The sequence below is a fragment of the Thunnus albacares genome, chromosome 5 (assembly GCF_914725855.1).
Source record: "Thunnus albacares chromosome 5, fThuAlb1.1, whole genome shotgun sequence".
In the NCBI taxonomy this organism is placed as follows: Eukaryota; Metazoa; Chordata; class Actinopteri; order Scombriformes; family Scombridae; genus Thunnus; species Thunnus albacares.
In genome coordinates this window covers 20,260,492-20,284,387 of record NC_058110.1, presented here as the reverse complement: position 1 = coordinate 20,284,387, position 23,896 = coordinate 20,260,492, and the positions used below count along the sequence as shown (strand labels likewise).

General features: G+C 41.8%; 1 protein-coding gene across 7 annotated transcripts in view; it reads left to right on the top strand.

The window, feature by feature from the left end:
* Positions 1–23,896, top strand: part of LOC122982193 (cyclin-dependent kinase 17-like) — a 41,726-nt gene that overhangs the window by 3,727 nt on the left and 14,103 nt on the right. For 4 of the 7 annotated variants that reach the window (XM_044351299.1, XM_044351298.1, XM_044351297.1 and 1 more), the window contains exons 2-5: positions 5,236–5,396; positions 8,036–8,200; positions 20,059–20,192; positions 23,569–23,694. In XM_044351299.1, coding sequence (XP_044207234.1) covers positions 5,267–5,396; positions 8,036–8,200; positions 20,059–20,192; positions 23,569–23,694 — 555 coding nt within the window. In that variant the 5' untranslated portion in view covers positions 5,236–5,266. The remainder of the gene's footprint in view (positions 1–5,235; positions 5,397–8,035; positions 8,201–20,058; positions 20,193–23,568; positions 23,695–23,896) is intronic. The other 3 variants (XM_044351302.1, XM_044351301.1, XM_044351303.1) reach the window with 1 other exon arrangement.

The following is a 23,896-nucleotide window of genomic DNA, read 5'->3' as shown; positions in this document are numbered from 1 at the left end:
ATCTACATGGATGACGTCGGGACAGTTGATAGCAGTCCTATCTATGGAGTTCCTGTGTCGGCCGGGTGGCTGTGTAACTTTTCAGTGCCCTGCCTGACTCTCCTCCTCCCGGATACTTGCGTCAGGAAAACACGGGGAGAGAGGAACTGACCGAAAACATAAAAGGCCTGGAAGGTAGAGGAATCTCTGCCAGCCAGGCCCGACATGTACCGCCGCGTGTTCGGTATGTTGTCCCGTGATTGTCGTGCGGCTGCCCCGCTGCCCGCCTCGCTGCGCCCTGCCCGCAGTCATGTCCAGTTTCATGGGATATTGTCAAGATCGTCGCTCGTCCGCTAATCTTGACAGTACTGGTCCTGCGGGTCCTGCAGTGTTGTCGTTCACCTCGTGGATGTTCGCCGATGGCAAGCCGTATACTAACACCAGCATATGCTGAACAACTAATGCCTGTAGCAAAAAGGCATGTCCCCTGGACACTTCATTTCCCAGCAGCGTGATGGGAGTATCGTTTAGCAGCTAAATTATTTAGGTGCATCTCAATGTGGGGTGTCCAGATTGATAGTCATGCGCATCCGTCAGTGCCTTTGCCCTTGCGATGCACCCCCGATTGAAAAATCTCTCCCAACGCCAACTCTGTAGACACTGGCTGTTATTACTATGTATATGTTATTGATGTGTTATTACTGTATATAGAGACAATTTGACTTTTCTTGTAAGGGCCTCTCTCAATGTTTAGCAGTCTTGCAGAAAACATCCTAACATTTGTATTCTTATTGTATATGTGTTCTTTTTTTTGCCAAGAGGGGATTCCTGCATGGTCCTTAATTTCACACAGCCATAGTGTAATGTCCTGAAACCAGGAACTGTGCAGCTACATGTAATCCATCTCTTCTGGTTTCAATGTCACCCAGTTGTACACTATTCTATGGTCAAGTAGTGAAGTTTTTTGTCCACGAAAGGGCCTAAAAATCTATACAGGAGTGTCCTGGGCAGTATAATAATGTATAATACTAACAGATAATGAGGTTTCTGCTGGCCAGTTATTCAATATTATTGCGGATCAGTGCTCATAGTATTTTATCATTTTACTAAATTCTGTTTTCGAAGTTAATTATTCAAAGCAATTTACTTATGTGCATTAACGGGTGTGAAAAGTGTTGTCTGCTGTAAGAACAATTTCATGTTTTTGCGAACATTTGCCATATGGATTTTGGAAAAATATTATTGACATTGTTATATTGATTTCAGCCACGTTGCCTTGCCCTAAATGAAGTAATGGGAATCTTTCTGCACTTTGTGTGACCTCTTGTGAGCCAGATCTGCCAACAATCAGAGACACACTATTCCTCTTCCTCCTCTTGTGGCAGAAAATGGCATTTCAGATCTTTTTGCAATCTGTGATTAGTTTTGAGCCTTGTGCTTCCCCTCATTCATCCAACTTCTTTCCATAATTCCTTCTCTCCTAACTAACTCTGAAGATTTGGGTTAAGTGACGGAAGAGATGCTGAGGAGGAGCCATTAGGATTATGTGGAGAATGGACTGCTTTTTGAGTTATCTGTTGGTTTTGCGTGTGTTTATGTGTGGATGTGCGTAGGATTCTGTAGTTGGGCAGATTTGTGCATTACTCATGCATCCTCAGGCCGCTGCGCCAAGCAGTGTTCAGAGTGCCACTGAGTGCCCGTTCCTCTCTGCCACATTGTATGTGTGTGCATGCATGCGTATGATTCATGTGCCACCACATTGCAGAAGAATGCTTATTTGTTTGTGATATGAAGGAAATAAAGAGAGGGGGCAGGAGATATGACGATATCTGGCTGAAACTAAGTAGGATATTAGTCACATAAGCTGACACAAACGTCCCTTCTGTTCTGATATAATTCATTTTTTTTGATGTGTTGGCCTATGAGTGTGTCAGATATGCAGCAAGCTAGTGTTTGTGTATGGCATGTGGTTACTGCAGGCTCAGGTCCTCAGGTTCATTCACTCTTTGCCTCCTAAAGAGGCATCATTGGCAGAGGAATCCTAGAGCCAGGCTGGCAAGGATCGCTCTCTGCAGCACTGTGTGGCATCCCAAAGCACCAGAGGGCTAGAAGTTTTTATGGCTGACACAAGCATGTGTGTAAGAGTGTGTGTGTGTGTGTGTGTGTGTGTGTGTGTGTGCATATAGAGAGGAGAGATGTGAATTCTCAGCTTTTCGCTTCTCTCTGTCTGCTTTCTTGTTCTCCTCACCTCAGAGACAGAAACTGCGGTTCCAGTCTGGGCCTGTAACCTAGCAACCCAAATGGTGTGTGTCTTGAATAAATCAGACTGTGTTCCTCCTCTGTCCTCCTCAGGGGTGTGTCAGTTCACCTCACCTCCACGCAACCACCCACACGCACGCACACACACACACACACACACACACACACACACACATTTGGAGACACACGTGCACATGCTCACAGGCCGTTAAGAGACACACATAAATAATATAATGCAAAGTTGGTGAAGGTTTTATTTCTTTATTCTGTTTGTGTCATTTAATCTAGTAACCTTTGCTCACTTGAGTTTGTTTTATTGCACAGCCCATTTTATATTGCTTGAGAGTTCATCAACAGTGCACTGGACTGCTTTCAAACACAAATTAAAACAGCAGAAGTGGTTGCACTGACTTTAAATGTCTTGGGAAGTGAGAGCAACCTCCGTCATCTGGAGTGTGTCCCTCTGTTTAGTGGGAGTTATGTATCAGAGCCGTGGTTTGCCGGGTGTCTGGTGAGTGTGGCCTGCACATGCTGCAGCCTGAAGCCACATGTCTCTTCCCACTCACTGGTGTGCCTCTGCCAAGCTCTTCACACTGCCACGTCCATCTGCACCAGACAAGACTCAACATCCAACGTACATTCATAACACTTCGTTCTTCCTGAAACTTTTTTTTTTTTTTTTTTTTATTACAAGTTGACCAACGCAGATACACTTATAAACACACACCGGAAATGTCTTACATTACTCCGAAGTGTAAAAGTGTCCCACTGAATGCAGCCTGAAACGACATTAGTGCATTCACAGGGCACAAATGTTTGTGCATGATAGCGTGCAATAACAGAGAAACGAAAAGATATAATTAATGCACAATCAGTATCATCATAAATGTTGGCCGGTGTATCTAGCATTTCATAAAATACTTTTTAAGAGTAGATGGGAAAAGTTTACAAACTAAGTTAGTTTTTCCATAAAATGTATGTTGTTTGCTAATTTTGTGTAGTTGTTTATGGGACAGATTACACTTTATTCATAGCTTAAATAAAATTGGAAATTTCAGCTGTGTTATCTAGATCTGATATGTTTCCCTCTAAGAGCCGTTGTGTAATGAGATTGCTTCTGCATTACTGTTAGTGCTAATTCAACAGATAACATGAAGACTGTGAAATTAGTCATTATTGTGTGTGCGTATGTGTGTGCATGCCCGAACAAGTGTGTGTTAATGATAACATTGGTATGTATTTATCTGGTTAATAAGTAGTGCATTATATTATCAGCTTTTCCCCCCATAATGTGAGTCATTTATTCCTGAAAATTCATGGATGACGGTGGGGTTGCATGAGGAGAACTCAATCTCCTTGTCCGAACAGGCTTCCTCTCTAGTGAAGTCTGGGAAGACATGCAAATGAGGGGGGGAGGGAGATTGGTTCCATACTGATAATCCATGGGTGACGGATGATATGAAATGAATGTGAGTTGCTCTCCTTTCCCCTTCTTTGTTCCCTTCTTCAACTTTTTTTTCCCCCCAATCTCAGACAAACGCCTCCGGCTGAGGTGCAAAGCGCGTCCAACTAGGCTCATGTAAATTGGCAGAGGCAACGTTGTTAGCAGTGGATCCTCGCCTAAGCGCATCTACTAGTGAAAAAAAGACAGTCGTCCTGATTGAGGATCGCTGGGTTTGAATTCCCTCAGAGCACTGGGTGTCTCTAATAGGCCTGAAAGACTGAGAGCCTGAAAGGATGAATGGCTTTTGTTGAAGCCTCCAAGGTTGGACACAAAGAGAAAGGCAGTGGGTGCCGTGTGTGTGTGTGTGTGTGTGTGTGTGTGTGTGTGTGTGTGTGTGTGTGTGTGTGTGTGTGTGTGTGTGTGTGAGATTGTGCACTTGTGCATGTCAGCTCCCAGGCTCTTACGGGTTAGATAGAAGGAGCAGGAAGTAGAAGGGAGACAGAAATACTCTGCCATAGCTGCCTCTACCTTCAGGCCAGCAAAGCAGAGTGAAGAGGAACACGACTCAGAAAATGACTTCGACACACACAAATACACACATGCAAACACAGTTGTACTGTACACACACACACACACACAAACACTAACCAGATTTTAAATATCTGCTGAAGGGCACTTTAAACAATATAAAACTTTGAAAACTCACTGAGGTATATACATGTGAATACACAATACCCACATACTGTAGGTGGGTCACCAGTGAACAAAAGAGCACTTTTCTGTCAGGAAAATAAACAATACGTATGCTTTTAGCCCTATTTATTTTAAGGATGGGATTCTTCTCTTTCCTGTAACTCCATATATAGCATTAGAAACCGTCTTTCCATCAGAATTGTGTAGTCGTCACATGGACTCTAGCTTAGGTTGGACTACTCATATTGATATGTGTCTGAGGTGTAGAATCAGCTATAGATAGTGTGCATATAGAGTATGAAGAGCATCTTTTGCCATATGATAATTTGTCATTTTTCATTTGAATACTGTAGATTTATACTGGAATTTGAATACTGTGACTTGATTATGGATAGTTAATGTAAAAACCAATGAGATGTGTGTCAATCACAGCTCATCTAGGAGAGCTGCTGTTGTCTGGAGCCTCTGGGGAGCTGCATAGTCAGCCTTTTACATGGTTTTTTTTGGTACATTTTTGTTTGTTGCTCTCTTTCTCTCTCTTTCTATCTGTCTCTCTGGGTCTGTCTCTCTCTCTCATTCTGTGTCTTTTATTCTGCAATGTTTGCACTTGGGATACATAACAATGAGAACACACGCCGTGTGAGCAAACACAATCGTGGGGAGCCCAAAGAACTGTAGAAAATGCGCCGAGGCTGCACTGCAGTAGTTTGACTGTACAATGAAGATTAATGGGGCAGTGTGGATATAGCTGTTGATGGTTATAATGAGAACAATGGTCATGATTATGATGATGGGGATGCAGGTGGTGGTGGTGATGATGATAATGATGATGATGTTGGTTGTGTCTCTTCCCCACTCAGGCCCGTGGGCCCTGGTGTTGCGGTTGAGAAGATGGACAGGATGAAGATAATCAAGCGGAGGCTGTCCATGTCTCTACGCAGCGCTCGGCCCGTCGACGACTCCTTGTCTGAGCTGGCAGAACAGATGGCTTTGGACGAGCCGTCCGCAGCCAGGGACAATGGTGAGATACATGAACAATTGCTTTTACACCCACTCATGCACAGGTATTCACAAGCACCGCAGCAGATGCCATCATAAAGTATATATGAAAGAGAAGCCATTTCAAACTTTGCAGCTCACGCTCAAACTTAAAAAAATCTTTCATGTGAATTACTTTTGTGTGTGTGTGTAATACATTCTACACCATGTGCATTATATCTATACTCTGCATGTAAGAATTGATTGGTAACAGAATCAAAAGCGTTTAAAAAAGGCAGCCAAGCATATCATTATGATGAAGAGTAATTGTGTCTCCTCCGTACCCCTCTTGGGAGTCACAAGGTGAGTTTGACATCAACATCTGTTATGGCTGCTGTCTTACCACACAGTAGCAGGCAAACCATGTAATTAAAGAGCAGTTTCTCGTGTGCTTCAGTCGTTCAAGACCTCAAGACTTCATTTGGAGCTTTTTCAACACACGAAGAAGCACAAAGTGATGTAGTGGTATGCAAATGAGGGTGTAGGTGGAGAGAGTAAAAGTGGAGGTCGTAACTGATCATTGCAGGAGATACAGTGAGGTTTATGCAAAATTATGGCGGCGTATATATTCCACCGTCCTCTATTATTGTGTGTCTTCCATTTACACCAAACTACTCCCTGAAATGATGTATTTGTCAATGCAAATGTCTCATTTACGTGCCATTGTTCTTCATCTCATCATCAGCCTCATTGCTGTCACTTCACTGTTCGCTTAATCTGGTTAATCATCAAGACTTAAAGGAGTATACTGGAAATTTAAACTGGAAACTTTTGTTGTGAATTCAGATGCACCGTTTTGTGTATTCTCAAGAGCAAAAGAGAGGGTTTTTTTTTTTTTTTAGCACCTAGAGGAAAGTGCAAAAAGCCATGTCATTCTCAGAAACTCTGGGTGCCATCTGCTGGGCATTGTGCAGGATTGCAGGTCCCACTTTGATGAACTCAAAGACCTCACCTGAGATGAACACTGTGTGCGCGTGCGTGTGTGTGTTCAGTCTTTGTGTGTGTTTATGTCCTGTTCTCGCTCCAGACAGAAACCAGGTCAGAAAACAGCAAAGGAGGTTGCTTCTGTTTTAGCAGATGCTTTTGTCTCAGAGAAAAGATGCAGAGAGAAAGTGAGAAAACAAGAATAGTCTCGGTGTTCAAATATAGCTATGTTATAGGCTCGAGATGCTGTGTGCTTTGCAGTTTGAGTATAAGGAGTATTAATGTTTGTTGTTTGTTGCTACTATTCCTGCAACATCATCCATATCCCCCCCCCACCCTCCCCATTCTCTCTCCTCTTCCTCCTATTTTTTACATCCCTCTCTTTTGTCTTTAATAGCTCAAGCTATGTCAGTTCATTTCCAGAAAGTGCAAGGAAGAGAGAGGGAGTTGGATGGAGGAAGTGATGTAGAGGATGAGGAGAGGAGACATTAAACTTTAACCACTGCTCTACATCTTTTACTTACCGTCTCCTCTTGCCCTTTTCCCTTGCTGTATCACCCTCCCGACCCACGCAACTCACTATATCTTAGTCAGGCTGTGCAAAAGAGCGGTAAAAATATTCCTCACATTTTTCAGAGTGCTAATTAGAGGCTGGTGCTGACTTGATCTGTTCTTTCGCTGTCGTTCTTGGAGGACTTAGACTCGGGCTGTTGAAGGAGGGACTGTAAGGGAATCATGTGAGGATTTATGGGCAACGTTAAACCCCAATGCACGGGGATCACGGTGGAATTTGCTGTGCAATGTGGAGGAAATTGGGGATTATTTGAAAGATAGGTGATGTGACATGCGGGCTTGCACATACTGAAAAAAGGATTCATTAATACTAATGAATGTGAAAGAAAGGCGATGATGCATGCACGCCGACAGGGTGTTTCACACATTTGTGAGGGGGTTTGGTTAAGTTGGTATGTTTTGACAAGTCAAGGAGCATTTGTTTTTATCTATAAGAAGAAATTTCCATCACCCACAGACTTTAATTTTCTACTAGCAGTTAACTAAATATTATTAAATATTCTGGCCTTTCCATCAGTGTTTTAAGTTCTTACCTCTGTGGCCTGTTTCCTGCAGTGCGTCTGCTAATTTTTCATGTGTTTCTTTTTTTACTCTCTATAATTTAAAATCAGTTTTTATCAGTCGATGACTCATATTTTCCGCTACGTATGCTTCTCTCAAACACTTTCCATTGCTATTACTGTACACCACGACTGTTCCCTCCTCTAGCATGAGTACAGCCTTTGTATGCATTCCTTCCCTTTTATCTTCCACAACTACATATTGTACTGTTCCTACATGTTCTGCTACCTTTCTGTGTCTGGTCTCTGTGTGACCTTGTGTCGTCTCTTTTCCTCTTTCTCTTTTTCTCCTGTTCCCTCCTACGTCTTCTGTCATCTGTCTGTCTCTGTGTTGCTGCTTCTGTTCCCTCTCTGCTATTCTTCAACGCTTCATTCCTTCTCTTTCTATTTTTCTTTTATTCTTGTCTTTTTTCTGGCTGTGAACTCTTTTCTTTTTTTTCTTTTCTGTCTACCCGCTTTCCTTCTGAGGTTTCTCTTCTCTTTCACGCCTTCTCTTGCACTGTCTTCTTTTCTCCTTTCGTTTCCTCCCTCTCCTTGGCTTCCCTTCTGCAATCGTGTGTCTCAGAGTCCGTGGTGGTGTGTGCCGTGCACCCTCCCGCCTCCCACAGTGCTCCCTCCTTCCTGCGTCAATATGCCGGTCATCTGGGCCGCACTGCCCTGCGCAGAGAGCCGGGTGGGGGGCTGGAAAGAGACAGAGCCTACCTGAGCCTGCACAGGACTGGATCTCTGGGTACACACACGCACATGCATGCACACACACACTTTGACACAGTGATGCATGCACACAGAAAAACATATAGCTGTATGTACTAACTAAACTGGTTTAATTCCAATGTGCTACATAGAATTAAATCAAAGCATGAAGCACATTTAATAGCAGCAGTGAGTAAGGGAGTCATTTTACAACAAACCAGTGGATAAAATTTGGTTCATTTTGTTTCTTGTTTTTGTATCTTTTTGGAAATTCCTTGTGTGTCTCTAAATAAAATAAATGAAACTGAGTAAATTTGCTCAGGTATTATTAAGTACAGTCTGTAGGTATTTGTACTTCACTTGAATATTTTTATTTTACTATAATTTATACTACTACTTCACTATGTTTCAGAGGCGAATGTTTTTATTCAGCTATAGTCACTAGTTACTTTGAAGATCAAGGTTTTACATAAAAAATGTATGATCATCATTTATAAAATATAACGCATTGTTACATAATAAACTACCCACCTGCATATAAAGTACTCCGCTTTCCTTTGACCAGCTACAACATAGAATTCTGCATTCACAGTAATATATCTGTAATAATAACAATAACATAATAATACAATTTATAATAATATAACACCAACAGGAGCCTTTTCTCTGCCTGACGACTTCTTTTATAACTGTTACTTTGACTACAGTTAGTTAGTTGGTTAGTGTGTCATGCATATACAAGTGCCCAGCCCATATAGACTTACAAGACACCAAAATGTAGTTTGAGTTGAAGAACAAAACTTCTTACATTGCAAGCAAAGGACTTTGTCTTCTGTACTGTTCTCTACAAAGAAAATCTGCCACACAAAAGTGTCCCTTCCTGAGGGACACCCAGGGACACTCACAGCTCACATTTCTTGTAATCATTCATCCAGAAAAACTCTATTTTACTAAATAGCGTAGCCCTTAAATCATCATATAATGAGCAATAAATCATAAAAAGGACCTTTTATTTAGTCTCACCTTAATCACATAGCAAACAAAGTCTTTTATCTTCAGGGAGAGCAGTAAACCTGCCTGTTTCTATAGCTAATGGTAATATATCTGAACATAACTGCACACATAGATCTTTGACTTAGCTGTTTTTCATCAGACAATATGTTCATAAGTTAAGGTTATACACATTGCTACCTGTACTTCTATAATTCAACTTAAATAAAATACTTTTACTTGCAGTGGTGTATTTTTAGCTTGAGGTATTGAACTTTTACCTCACATAGACGACTTATCATTTAGGACTTATCATTTAGGATCTTAGGATCATTCCCATCATTTCTTTGTTGTAACATTTTCTGCATATTTTTACTACTTCTGTGTGTCAGTAGTTCAGTAAATAAACCTCTTCTGAATCTTTTTGCCCTTTCATGAATGAAGAAAAAATTTTATGTTCAGCTGTGTGTTTCTACAGTGTTTCACCAGAGCTGAATGTCAAGTTTGAGCGATGCTGCCACCTGTGGGTGGAAAACACACACATACACACACACATACACGCTGATGTCATTCAGGTATCAATTTTGCTCACCATAGGAGGAAGTGTGTATTTTTGTTTGTGTGAGTGTGGGGGTGTTCAGTGAGTATGAAACCGTATTTACTGACACAACTTGGCCATCCAACATTTACTACGATGTGGAAGGATAAAACTCTAATGGCCTTAATCCAACATACACAAACACACACACATGCACATGCTCACAACACCCACAAGCTCACACAATCACTTTTTCCTTCTGTCTGTCTGCATTATGTAATGGAACGTGTGGTCCGTGGCTTTGTGGATCTCAGTAATCTCATTTCCTACTGTGGCAGAACGGCTTATATCAGGAACAGTGGGACAGGCTGAGGAAGGGAAAAGTCAAGGATGGAGAGAAAGAGAGGACCCGAAGACGTGGATGTTGGAGACAGGTTCAGAATGAAATAGTGCTTAAGAAAATGGTGAGAGATTGATTTACGTGGGACTGAGCAATAGAGAAGGAGAAATAAAAAGGAAGGAGTGTGACAGACAGAGTGGAAGGAGAGTGTTAGTTCCACAATGGCTCCTTCAGGAGTCATATTAGCTTTGTGCTGTGTAGCCCCTGATCCGTGGCTGAGTGAACTGCAGATAGACCACAACGAGACTCTTTGCATCCATTGAACTCTGGCTGAAAAAAGAACTAGTCTTGTACCAGGAGCCTACAATTCATTGTTATCCTGCAAGCTGGGAATATGATAAGAACAGACTGATGAATCCTACAGAATAATACAGATTTCAGTACTATTTCTAATATGATGCCTGAGTTTTACCAAATCAAGGATTTTTTTTATACCTTGGCAATTCAATTTCAAGTCAGTTTTATTTATATAGCATCAAATCACAAGTTTTGACAAGTTTGTTTTTTACAAATCCTGTTAAAACCGTTACAGAATGTTGCCTAAAATAAACTAGTATATCTGATCAAAGAATAAGACAAGTTATGAATCTAACCAGACAATTAAAGCCAGCTTTCTTGTTGGTTTTCTCAGTATAAGGGATGTGTTTTAGTCTTTATCCGAAAGGGTTGAGTATCAAACATCTGCAGCAGTACTATTAATACAGCAGAAGTAGGACTCAGCACTTGGTAATAGGGATGGAGTTAATTAATGTGGGGTATAAACATAACAAATGTTAGAATGCAAGACCAGAGCAAGGACAAAACACATGAATAACGGTGTGTGTTCTGGGATTTTGGAATTAACATCTGTTCAGTTTGTGACTAAGATAACTGAACTGAGCAGCACATTTTTCTGTAATAAACTTGTCAGCTTCTTTCTAGTGGACAAACTATGTGGTGGAGACAATTCTTTCTGGATGATCTTAAACATATCCTGGTTATTTTCACACTGCCATTTACGTTAGCTGACATACAGTATGTGCCGATACTCGTACATCAGCAATAATCGGTCTAACTTGAACTGAGAAATAGCAGTTATATGTAGAAATCAGTGACCGTATCGGCACAGACTGTTGGTCTGGCAGAGTGACTTCATTTTGTGAAATTCGCTGCTGTCTCTGAGCTCTTATAAGCCCTAAAAAGAACGCAGCTTGACTTAGAACCTATTGTAGAATAAATGCTTTTCTATTATTAAAACTGTGATAAGGTGTGGTTTGAAATTTTAAGTGGTACTGTGTGTGTGTGTGTGTGTGTGTGTGTGTGTGTGTGTGTGTGTGTGTGTGTGTGTGTGTATATGTGTGTATGTTTCCCACCGTTTGGTCTCGCTGACTCACTGTGTGCCATTCAGCAGTCAGAGCACGTCGCACCCTTTAATAGAGCAACATGATGATGCAATCTCTCTTTCCTGCTGCACTAAAGAGATTACCTACCCTTTCTCTCTCTCTCCTTTCTCTGTCTTTTACTAACTCGCTCTACCCATCCATAGGAGTATTCAATTAAATACATTTTTCATCTGTGTAAGTGGGCCTGACTGCGGACTTATATGTGCATGTTAGAAGCGTTTGGCCGGTAGCCAGAGGCAGAGAGCTTTTACAGGTTTGTGATTCATCTGTTGCTAACTGGGCCAACACCCACTTGCACCACACTGTACTTACAGTGAGGGAAGATGAGCACTGCACTTTTCTTATTTGCTTTTCACCGCTACCTCATCTCTGTCTGTTCTCTGTGAAGATCCGCAGTTACACTGTTGAGGATTAGTCGGCCCTCCTGTCTGTTTTACTGAGAGAGAGGACTATGCGGAAAGCAGCCCGCTTTTCTTAAAACCTATCGCAGGCTGCTATTTCTTATACTGTCACAGATGTTTTCTCTCGTTCTTTTCTCCCTTCTGTCTGTCTTTTTCACTCTACATACATCAAACACTATATTTAACTTCTAGATAAAACCAGAATGGGGCAAAAATGAAAGATGGATGGATTTTTTTTTTCCGACAACCCTTATCTCTCCTTGTGCACTGTACACCATGAGAGCTTGTCTGTGCCAGAGATTTAATGTAATGCATTAACAGTGCATTAATCGCTGTAGCCCTCTCTCACTCTCTCCCTGCACTCTCAGCCATCCATTTGCTCACACTCTTTGCTCGCTCCCAGATTGGATTTAATAATAACAATGGAGTGGACTCTTTTTATGCACTTGGTCTTGTAAGCTTTTGTGTGTGTTAGGGCTGCTTGCTGTTACACTAGCACATGCTCGAGGCTAAAGGAAGATGTTGCTAAAGAATGCTGGTGATTTTCAGAGCTATATAGGAAAGGGTGGGGGTTGAGGCGTTAGGGGACCAGCACATACGGAGCCGGTAGCTTACAGTAGGCACTCCAGTCCTAGTAATTGAATAATAAGATTCCTCTGATGCAGATAAAAGGTTTAGAGGTAATTACTGCAGTCTAAATTCTACCTCCCGCCAGCCCTATGAGTGCGTTTCTCTATGTTTGTGTGTTCCTCAGGGATGTTACATGCACTTTGATTTTTTTATTGTCTTTCTAGTCTAGAGGCAGGCTGTGGTATTTATGGGGAAAAAATAGTGAAAACAGTATTTTTTTAATTGGAAGCTCAAATGTAGTCAAGCACAATCGTGACAGTAAAGATGTTTAAAAGAATGTGGCAAGGAGATTTAACAGTGAATGAAACCTTGAACAGAGTGAAAAGATGTGTGGAGGTGGCTGCAGAGCAAGAGAGAAATCTTTGATGTATACAGGCGCACTTGTGAATATAAAGAGGCAGGAAGACAGTGATGGTGAAGGGCTGAGTTGCGAGCTTTTGTCCTTGACTTCTTAAACAGCCTAAAGTGCAAAGATGCAGCACTCTGCAATATATGTCAGTCAGTGCACTGTAAATCGCCATTACTCTTTACTCCAATCTAATTGAAAGTAGAGAGTAATGCAGTCCAAAGATAAACATAAGTAAATCTCAAAAAGGTTTTGGTTGAAAGCAAACACAGGTAACTTATAGTTCTCTTAAATATTTATTTTCATACTTGTTCCACACCTAGCTAGATTAAAATGTTTTCAAGATAGTATATAGTATGCCCTATGTTCCCACATTATCAAAGCCAATTATTCCATCACATTTTGGCTGCTGCCAAGTGTGTTTGTGTAAGTAGTCCTATACAGTGGTGGAAGGTAACAAGTACATTTATTCAAGCACTGTACTTAAGAACAGTTTTGAGGTTCTTGTACTTTACTTGAGTATTTCTATTTTATGCTACTCTATGCTTCCACTTCACTGCATTTCAGAGGGTAATATTGTACTTTCTACTCTACTATATTTATTTGACAGCTTTAGTTACTTTTCAGATGAAGATTTGACACAATGGATAATATAACAAGCTTTTAAAATACAACACATTGTTAAAGATGAAACCAGTGGTTCCCAACCTTTTTGGCTTTTGATGTCTTACAAAAAGCAGTGTGCAGTCGGGTCACATTTCAGATGTCTATGAGTTGTTAACAGCTCCACCAAATAGTGGTTTATCCCTCTACACATCTCACGTGGTTTAATTTCTATAAATGTTCAAATGATCCAATATTTCACCAAATATCAAAGATTAGAGAAAAAGTCAAAAAACTGAAAACAGATTTGTGTATCAGAACTTTGTTTTTTCTTATTTTCTCTCCCATTAATCATCTCACAACCCCTCAGATTCATCTAGTGATCCTTTGGAGGACCCTGACCCCTAGGTTGGGAACCACTGGACTAAACTGTATATAAAGTAGTTCAAACTAGCTCCACCTCCAGCAGCTACGACAGTAACATGCTGCTCTAACACTGATGCTTCAGTATTAATAATCTAATGATGTCATATATAATAATGTATCAGTCAGAGGAACCAAACCACTACTTTTACTGCAATACTTACACTTAACTACAGTTTGCTGCTAATACTTCTGTACTTTTACCTATTTTTCATGCAGGACTTTTACTTGTAATTGAGTATTTTTACATGGCTGCATTAGTACTTTTACTTGAGTAAAGGATCTGAGTACTTCCTCCACCACTGGTCTTGTAATTAAGCACATGATTATTGACATTTTGGGTGTACGCTTCTCTGCATGAGGCTTGTTTTGTTAGTTAAGGTAACCTGATTATTGACATTTTATCTCGTGTTAGTCGAACACATCTGAGGAACAGTTTTTAAAGTGTTAATCCCTGAGAATGTTATGAAGAAAGGTGGCATTTGATAGTTTATCTTGCTGACATTTTGGTTGCAGCCACTCAACATATTCATGGTCTATAAACATTTCTTTATATATTAATTCTTTATATGTAAATGACTCAGAAACAGGGAAATATGCATGCACACACATAAATTAGTGGTTCTGTGGAAGCAAACAGCGTGATAATTAGCCTATTATTGATGCATTGACATGTAAGAAGTAATTTAATGTTGTAGTAGGTTGATGTGGAGCCAATCTTACATGCCTCATATACTGTTTGGTGGTTTAATCTACAACAAGGCATCATATTTTTAAACTGATCATATGTTTTGTAGAAAAAAAATGTAGAAAGAGGAAAAAAGAAACATGTTAAATAATGTAAAAAGTAAAATATTCCCCTCTGAATGCAGTGGAGAGGAAGTATAAAGAACAAGTATCCTAAAACTATATTTTAGTACAGTACTTGGGTAAATATACTGAGTTACTTTCTCCCAAAGGCTATTTCTTAGAAAACAATACACATTCCATGGTGACTGAACTAACAAATGGAAAAAGATCCAACCGATGAAGTCATCACATTTTCAATTATCGCCTCTCTCTGGTCGTCCTATCAAATCGATTCTGGCCATAACTGACAACCCATTGCGTGACTCTTAAGATTGATCCCTCGGTGTTGTCTTCCAACAGGAAATGGACCACATTAATGAAGTAATGGGACCTGTAAGCATGCAGGTCACACTATATAACACTGTAGAAAACAAGCCCTTTATGCAGATACTGCACACAGCTGTTCAACATTCTTTAGGATTAACACTTCTTTATCCTGCCAAATAGCTCCTTGTTTGAGAATTGTATCAGGAATGTGTTTGTTCATAGTCTGTATGCTCTGCAGGTGTGTCAGAAAGCACCATGTATGTGTGCCGTGGCATATATAGGGGAGTGTGTGTGTGTGTGTGTGTGTGTGTATGTGCATGTGCATGCATGAGTAATGGCCCATGCTTAAGGTCCGTGGGGAAGGACGGAGAGAGAAAAGAGGAGGGTGGAGAGAATGTAAGAGCGGGGAAGATGGGAGCTAGGATGCTAGAGGTGTCACTCAAAAGCCTCAGGGTTTCAATTTCTGCGCTAGGGAGTGATAAGGATGAAGAGGCAGAGGGTGGAGAGGAAGGAAGGAGAGAGCGAGAGAGAAGAGGAATAATATAGAGTGATAGAGACAGAGTGCAAGAAAGAGGCTGATCAGGCAGAAAATGTTGTCATCGCTTCCTGAATAGGAAAGAGAGTGTATATTCAACACCATCTCTGGATCAAGATAGGAAGATAGGAAGAGTGAGAGAGGGAGACATAGAGATAGAGACAGGAGGAGGAAGAGAGAGAGAGAGAGATTGGTATCACATGAGAGGGAGGAGAGTAATAGCAAGGTGAAGGGAGGGAGCTAGAGGACTAACAACACTGAAAGCACTGATAGGGGCGCCAGAGGCAAGGAGGGAGCAATCGAGAGAGGGGAGTGGAAAGAGGGAGACCGGCGGTACAACGGCCTGAATAGAGTGGCGTGCTGAATAGCAGAGGAAGAACAAGGAGGACAAAGCATAGAGATCTGACAGAGAGGCAGAAAAACATCAGGAAAAAGAAGAGAGCACTGGACTGTAAATGAAAAAGCAACAAGGGAGAGAGCGTAAAGGGAAGAGCTGGGAGCCAAAGAGGTCAGATAGTTGAACACCAGACAGCAGAAAGTGTTTTTAATCTTCCTCGGAGGAGCCGTAAGTTTGAGTCTATTAGCGTGTGTGAATCATATAGACGGAGGCAGAACACCTGTTATTCTGAGATGACGGGGTGTAACAGTTTTCGGCTTGTGTGTGTCGGACTGTCTCTGCAGCATTTTGCCTACCTGCACGGCGTTTGACCTTCCTTAGTCAGCAAGCGGAGTGCGACTGCGGAGAGAAAAAGAGCGAGAAAGAGAGGAGGAGAGAGGGAGTGTCTACAGGAAGACAGAGCGAGAGAGAGACAGAGAGAGAGAGTGCTAAAGTGGAGTAGTAGCTGAGGGAGTTGTTGCATTGTGATTAGTGTGTCTGAGCAGTCTGCACCGTCTTCTCAATGTAAGGCCTGTTCTCTGCTATACGGGACTCTCCTGGAGACACAGAGACAGCCTGATTGGATTTTGCTCAGAAACTTTGACCCTCAATCAGCTACGCCCCACTACACTCCCACCCAGATCTGCTGACTGGACATCAAGACTGGACTGAAGTTATCTAAATTTTTTGTCTCTTTGGGAAATGTATTTTTAAACACATTTTTTTTCAAGTGTAGTGCTTTTGAATCTTCTGGAACAATGGATATGTCAGGCAACCCCCAAGGGTGCTCTGCCCAGGCTCCGAGGTTGGGAGACTCTAAGATGGGTGAGGTTAAACTGGGAGAGGGGGTGAGAACAGGGGAGAGAGACACCCCATTGAGGCTGTCACCTTTCCGTATGCTTCGAGTGCTGGACTCATGCCGTCCTCCTGGAAACCGTATCGGTGAGTGTCATCACTGTCATTTCCATCCTCATCTCCCCCCATTTCCTCACGTCCAATTTGATTTCCAAGACCATACTGATCCCATGACAGCATTTTTATGAGTTGAGTGAATTTTTAAGAGGTAAAATGTTGTCCAGTAGATGATACTGTAAGTACCTTGACATCTTTGTGCCATAGAAAGGTTTAGAATAGTTTTATTCCCATTTAGTGACATGCCTGCATATATTGTGCATGATTTCATTCTGTGGGGCATGAAATGAAGATCAAACATGTGTCCTGAGGTTTTTATTAGATATGAAATACACGGAAATATGCTAAGTAGCTTTCTCTCTGAATATGCTGATTCCTCAGCTTTGAACATCTTAAACTAATTAATTTCGAAGTATTATTTCCTTAATGTGGCTGGTTTAAAGATTAGAAATGCAGTTGGTTGGCCCAGGGCAGTGTGTGTGTGTGTGTGTGTGGGTATCTTCAGGGATCCTATGGATTCCTCAGAGAAGTGAAGAGTCCTTCAAGTTCTTCTTTTAAATATTTTATTCGTTGCTCGTCAGTACAATGACTACAGTATCTCTATTCCTGCCACTCATGCCAAATTTAGACTTTATGCTGCCCTGTGCTTGAAATCAGTTTGAGAACACACGGCCTAAGAGCGAAAAAGGATGATTCACTTCAGAGCCTAGTCATAACAGTGGGTAATGCATCGGATGTGGACAGTGACTATTATTCTAACAGTGCACCTCTGAGCAACCCGCTGAACACGGTGTTTGGCCTTGCCAAGGGAGGGCAAAAAAAGATCTCCATTACTCTTTGAAGGGCCCTTGAAGTGAATCCGGCACTTACTTTACTTCTCTTAACATCCTTTCCACTGGCTTGTCAATCATTTTCTGAGGTGCTGCCAACATGTGCCTGAGATGGATTTCCAGCTAAGTGGTGTACACACAGAGTTGGGTGAGGTATGGATAGTCCTAAAAGCAGCCCACTCACTCTTCCAGACATGCTAGCAGGGAGTCAGCGACCCTAACTAGGCCAGCCAGGCTCCACACAGGGAGGCAATGGTGGCTCATGACATTTACTGTCTGCTCTAAGTCTGCCCTGGAAATGGAGCAGAAAGAACCTGCAGGAGACTGGAAAAGAATGTCCTGCGTGATTAGGAAGTGTGTGTGAGTAGGCATGTAAGTGTGTTTGTTTTGAGGAAGGGAAGTGAGTTGGGGAAGCTGGTTGCATGAGGGACATATGGACGTACTGTATGTGTTAGCGTTATCGTATCATATTGTTTCAAGGCCCAGGTGATGGAATTTTCCTCCCAGATTAGTCGGCCTGTCTCGTCCACCCGCATCTGCTTGACTGTTTACGCAAACAGATCAAATCAGGACCTCTCCGAAAGCGAGAAAGACCTGTGACATAACAGCAGCACTGGATACTCACTCGTAGGGAGTCTGTGGTCATGTGTGTGCGTCTTATCAGTTTGTTGATATCCTGGATCCATTTCCCCTCACTCTGGTGTCAGTTAACTTGAGTTTAATGTTTCACCATCAAGGTTGTGAGAGTTGATGTGCAATATGATGACAGACTGCTCAGTTTTCTTGTTCGGTAAACATATCCAGTATCCCCGTGCCTGGCCTTGACGCCGTAGGCAGTAAGTCAGACTCAGAGGTTTACTGAGGATTTATACAGATGGATTTGTGTTTGGGTTGTGTTTAACTAATGAACATATGCTGCTTTTGTCAACAGATAGTAAGACCAATGGACAGATGTAGGCTGACATTAGCAGCTGGGATCTACACTAGTTGACTGTTTGTCTCAGTATCGCTGACACAATTCAAAGGTTATGTCGGCTTCTGAAAGAAATCCATTCAAAATCAGATTTAAAGTGTAGAAAGAGTTTTAATGGATTTTTAGAAGGTTTATGGAAGGTTTATTTCTCAGTAGGGCAATAATAGTTTTGGGAAAATACCCAGTAAGGGGTTGACACACCGTACGCTCGTGACAAATATTTTAAGGCTACTGCATATTATGTCATGCTTTTAGCAGTGCCAAAATATGCGTAATTAGTGTGAGTGAATGAGTGTGTATTTAGTGTATTTTGTTGATATACTGCTCAATAATCTTTTTCATGTTTTAGACCTAAGGCAGAGTCCTCAGGCCAGCTTGCCTTTCTCAAATTCTAACCTTGACTACATGAAAGAGACACCCACAAATGACCTAGAATCAGCCTCAGGTGATGTTGTCCCGCTTCACAGCTGACAGCTGACATTTATATATAATAAATAGCTTTACCTATCCGGCCCTCAGTCGTTCTATTCCACGGCTGACGTGTCGCAGTCACTCAAGGGACTTACAGTAGTTTTTGTTCCTCTTCATTACCTCTCCCCACCAAAACCATCCTCTGTCTGATCCTCTAATCTTCCCTCTATCGCCCTTTTCTCTGCCTGTGGTGGCTGTTTAAAATGTAAACAGTAGATGGTGGTAAGGTAAGATGGTGCCAGTGCTCACAGTGAGCTTTGACATCTGTCATTTCCTCGTTTGAAGCAGTTTGCTCCACCAAACGCAAGACAAACATGCACACGCATACTGTATGTTCTGTACATGACCTAGTCTTTAGAGGTATCTGGCGTGATGCACTGAAACCCAAAGAGAGACCCTTCCCCCCACATTTACTCTCACACACACACACACACACACACACACACACACACACAGACTCGTACACCATTGAAGAAGGCAGTCCTGTCTGCTGCACCGTGACTCATTAATCAGATGGATTCTGGGAGGGATGGAGGTGTGGGGGGTGGTGGGCAGAGACGGGAAAGCTCCTATTGCATGCAGGGTAATATCGATCTCTGACCTCCTCATCTTACCAGTGGCATTTTACACACACTCAGCTAACACCCCTGCATGGCTGGTGGTACAATCCATCATCTGGGGGTTCGGGAACCCTACTATGGCTTTCACAGGGGGGGTGAATGAAATCTAAGAAAGACAAAAGGTTGTGTCCTGCGATGGGCACATGGAGAGAGTGATGAAAGAGAAAACGCAAAACAAAACAACCAAAAAGTGATCTCAAAAAGAACAGAGATGAATGGAAGTATGAAATCCCTCTCAAAGGTGATTTGTAAAAATACTCAGCTCAGGTTTGGTTTTTTCGCCAGCACACAATGTCACAGAGTGCGAATCCTCACAATAACAGTCTGTTTGTGTCTGTGTCTGCTACAGGTATTGTCCATGAGAATGTGAAGATGGGTTCAGATGGGGAGAGCGACCAAGCATCTGGGACGTCTTCTGATGAGGTCCAGAGTCCGGTCAGGGTCCGTATGAGGAACAACCACCATCGGCGCATCTCTAATGAGGTACTGGAAGCCAGAGACACACACCTGCTACATACACACCTGCTTGTACACCAGCCATACTGCACTCATACATCTAACCAGACAAAAGCACACCTGAACACAACATTATTCAATGAGATTTAACAATGATCTCACAGATTACTTCTGGGCTCTGTCCGAAAACATTCACTCCTTCACTATTTGCTGCTAAAATGGTGAACTCACTATATTCTATGGTGGACTACCATTATACAGTAAATAGTGAACGATTTAGGACAAAGTCCTGGCTTTTGTGTCACTAGGTTTAACATACAGTAAGTCACCCGTCTCCAAAAATGCACCTGTGCGGTCTGTGGATAGGTAAAGTGCTATTCAGTAAGTTGCTTTGTTTACCCTCTTCCCTTAGTATGTGCTCTTGTCTCGGTCAGACTGTGTGTGCGTGTGTGTCTGTTTGAAGGAGTTGTAGAGTTGATGAGCACAGCAGCATTATGGGAAATGCCTCTGGACACACAGGCTGCTGCCTCTGACTGCTGTGAACAGTGGAAGGGACTAATTTAGACCATGTTTACCACACACAGAGAGAGAGAGAGAGAGAGAGAGAGAGAAAGAGAGAGAGAAAGAGAGAGGAGGGGCGCACTGATGGAGAGGAAAATGCTAGGATGAGAGAGTAATTATGGAAGTAGGAATAATTATTGGTATGACAAAGAAAAAGGAGATCCGGAGGAAGAGAGGGAAGAGGGAGAAGGAGAGATGGAGGACAAAATGACGGTGGGAGAGAACAGAAGAACCATGTTTCCTCTCAGCCACCCTCCTCCATTCACCCCTTCCCCCCATCTGCCTTCCTCCCCTCAGGAATCTGTTCATTCCTCTCTCCTCTGCTCCTGCTTTCCCCCTCCTCCTCCTCCTCCTCCTCCTCTTTTTTCCTCCTCCTCCTCCTCCTTCTCTGAGCATGTGGATGGCACTCTACCACAGTGCCACTCTCTCTCTCTCTCTTACTGTCAGTGTGTGTGCAGTCATGTGGCAGGTCAGAGACATGCATCGTGGAAAGCGCATGTGTGTGAGTGTATAGAAAGACACATTTAAGGAGGACAATGAGGGAGCTACTAGAGCTGTTCTGCATTGTGAGTATGGGGGGCACGTGTGTTTGTATTTGTGTGTGGACCTTTATTCAATCTATACCAGGGAATAAGAGGACATGAGTGTCAGTCTTTGTGAACTTGTGTCCATTGTTACTCTTTTGTAAAGTGCATGTGCAAAGATCTGTTGTTTTGGTCATCAGAAGTCACTAGAATTATGAACTGTATTAAATATGTGTATTAGTAGAACCATTTTAGGAAATTAGTACATTCCTGAGAGGAAATCCATCTTTATTGTGTTGCTCTTACCTTATATGGTGTTGCTATGCTTGCTTTCCACATGTTTTACGCTTTGCAGACATTCAGTGGAGCTTACAAATGTGTAAATCACTCAGGTCAGTCTGTAGGTCATGTCAGTGCATTTGTCTGTGGCTTATTTTTCATATCATGTGCTTATTCAGTCTGCAGCATTGCCGGATCTTTACTGTTTGTGTGTGTGTGTGAGAGTATGTTTTCAGGGTGTGTGTCGAAACTGTGGAGGGTGTCACTGTCCTTAGGGTGACGGCTTGTATGTAATACCGCATGTTATGTTAGCCAGTGAGCTCAGATAAAACCATTAGAGGCGTGAAATCCCTCTGCCTTTCATCTTTAAGCACACAAACACACACACACACACACACACACACACTTTTCACCCTCCCACTAACGTTCATATGTAAACACACATATCATTTCACATACACATTGAGGACACATACTGTGAGGCTGTTGGGACTGGGCCAGGCAGCCCCTGCTGCCATGGAAACAACGTGTGATTGGCACCTTGCCAGAGAACGTGTCCTACATGGATAACGTATAGGAGCGATGCATTGTGGGAAAAGTAGCATCACACAAATTGCATTTCCGCAATGGCTAAGTTAATGTTAACTTTAAAAAAAACATAGTGATCCAAGTATAAGATGATGTTTAATTCTCAAAATTACATTTAAGAATTGGGTCATAGCAAAATCTCGCCAAATAGAAGTTATTCTCAAGAGATTTCCCACAGTTTCCAATTGGAATTGACATCTTGACATAGAAACAGTACACACACTCAAAGAGAAGTCAACTACAGTAGGCAGCCGCTTACTAACATATCAAGAATTTTTAACAACAAAAAGACTGGTTACAGATGTTTTCCAGATAAGTTTCTAAACCTTCTCACTCTGCCAACAATGCACTCTCAAAATGAGTCTGGAACTTGCCAGGAACTTGTCAGGAACTAGTCCCATCATGTAGTAGCTTTGCAACTGACCTTTCATTCAGCCTTATGAGACATAAATGTCACTCACATCATCATTCAACATTCATACAGACAAGAGCAGATGGCACCTGTTAAACAAAGATTCGTATTTGACTAGAGTGAGCGGCCATCACTTGACTAACTCCTTGCTGGCAGAGACAGATGGAGAAAGCTGATTGTGTTCTTTTTCTTTTTTAAGTAGCAGAAAAGTAGGCCAAATAACTAAGGCTTATGAAAGAGTTTTGAAGCTAGATCATGAGGATTGATTAAAGCAAAGTCATCAAAGTATCAAGCAGTCAAGAAATATGGCGTCACATAATGTCAGGTGAAAAGAAGTGATGAACAGTCTAGGGTTGATAATGGTTGATTAATACACGAATCCACTGGTCAATGGTGTGGTTGGTGTATCAAGACGAGAAGGTGAAACTTTGTCATATTTACTCTACATTATTGAAATTACTCAATTAAAACTGAAAATGTGATTGTTATCACTGTTATCATTCCTTTATTTTATTTTCAATATTACAGTAAGGGTGCAAAAGGTGAAAAATGTCAATCACTCTTTCCCAGAGTCCAAGATGACGTCCTCAACTGTCTTCTTTTGTCCCGACCGACAGTCCACGTACAAAGATTTTCAGTTTTCTATCATAGAAGACTAAAGAAACCAGAAAATATTTAAGAAACTGGAGCCAGAGAATTTTGACATTTTTACTTAAAGAATGACTCAAAACAATTAATCGATTATCAAAATATTTGCCAATTTTCTGTCAATCGATTGTCAATCTGTCAATTGTTGCAGCTCTATATTACAGTACATGTTGCAGCACATTAATAGATGCCAAATATACAAATGTCAAATAACATAGATAGTATCTTATATTCTGGCCTTTATGGTATATAATTGACTATGACTGCCTGATAATGTATCAGTATTACAGGTTTCAATTTCGGGAGAAAAATTAAACTCTTGTGATTGATATATTGTGATACTCACAAACCTCTTTCTGTGTCTCTTTGAATCTTTCTCTCTCTGTTTCAGGACATAAACAAACGTTTGTCTCTCCCAGCTGATATCAGGCTACCGGAGGGCTATTTGGAGAAGTTTGCCATGAACAGCCCGCCCTTCGACAAACCCATGAGCCGCAGGCTACGACGCGCTTCGTTGGTCAGTGCTCTCTGTGTGTATGTGTGTGTGTGTGTGTGTGTGTGTGTGCGTGCGCGTGTGTGTGTATATATTTGCATCTGTATATATGTGTGCAAAGCAGCTGAAACTAGTTTTAGTCAGCTGCACGGGTGATGCGTCGGTCCCTACTTTGTATCTGCGTGCGTACGACTCTTTTGATGTTGCTTTGTTCTGAAACAAAGGT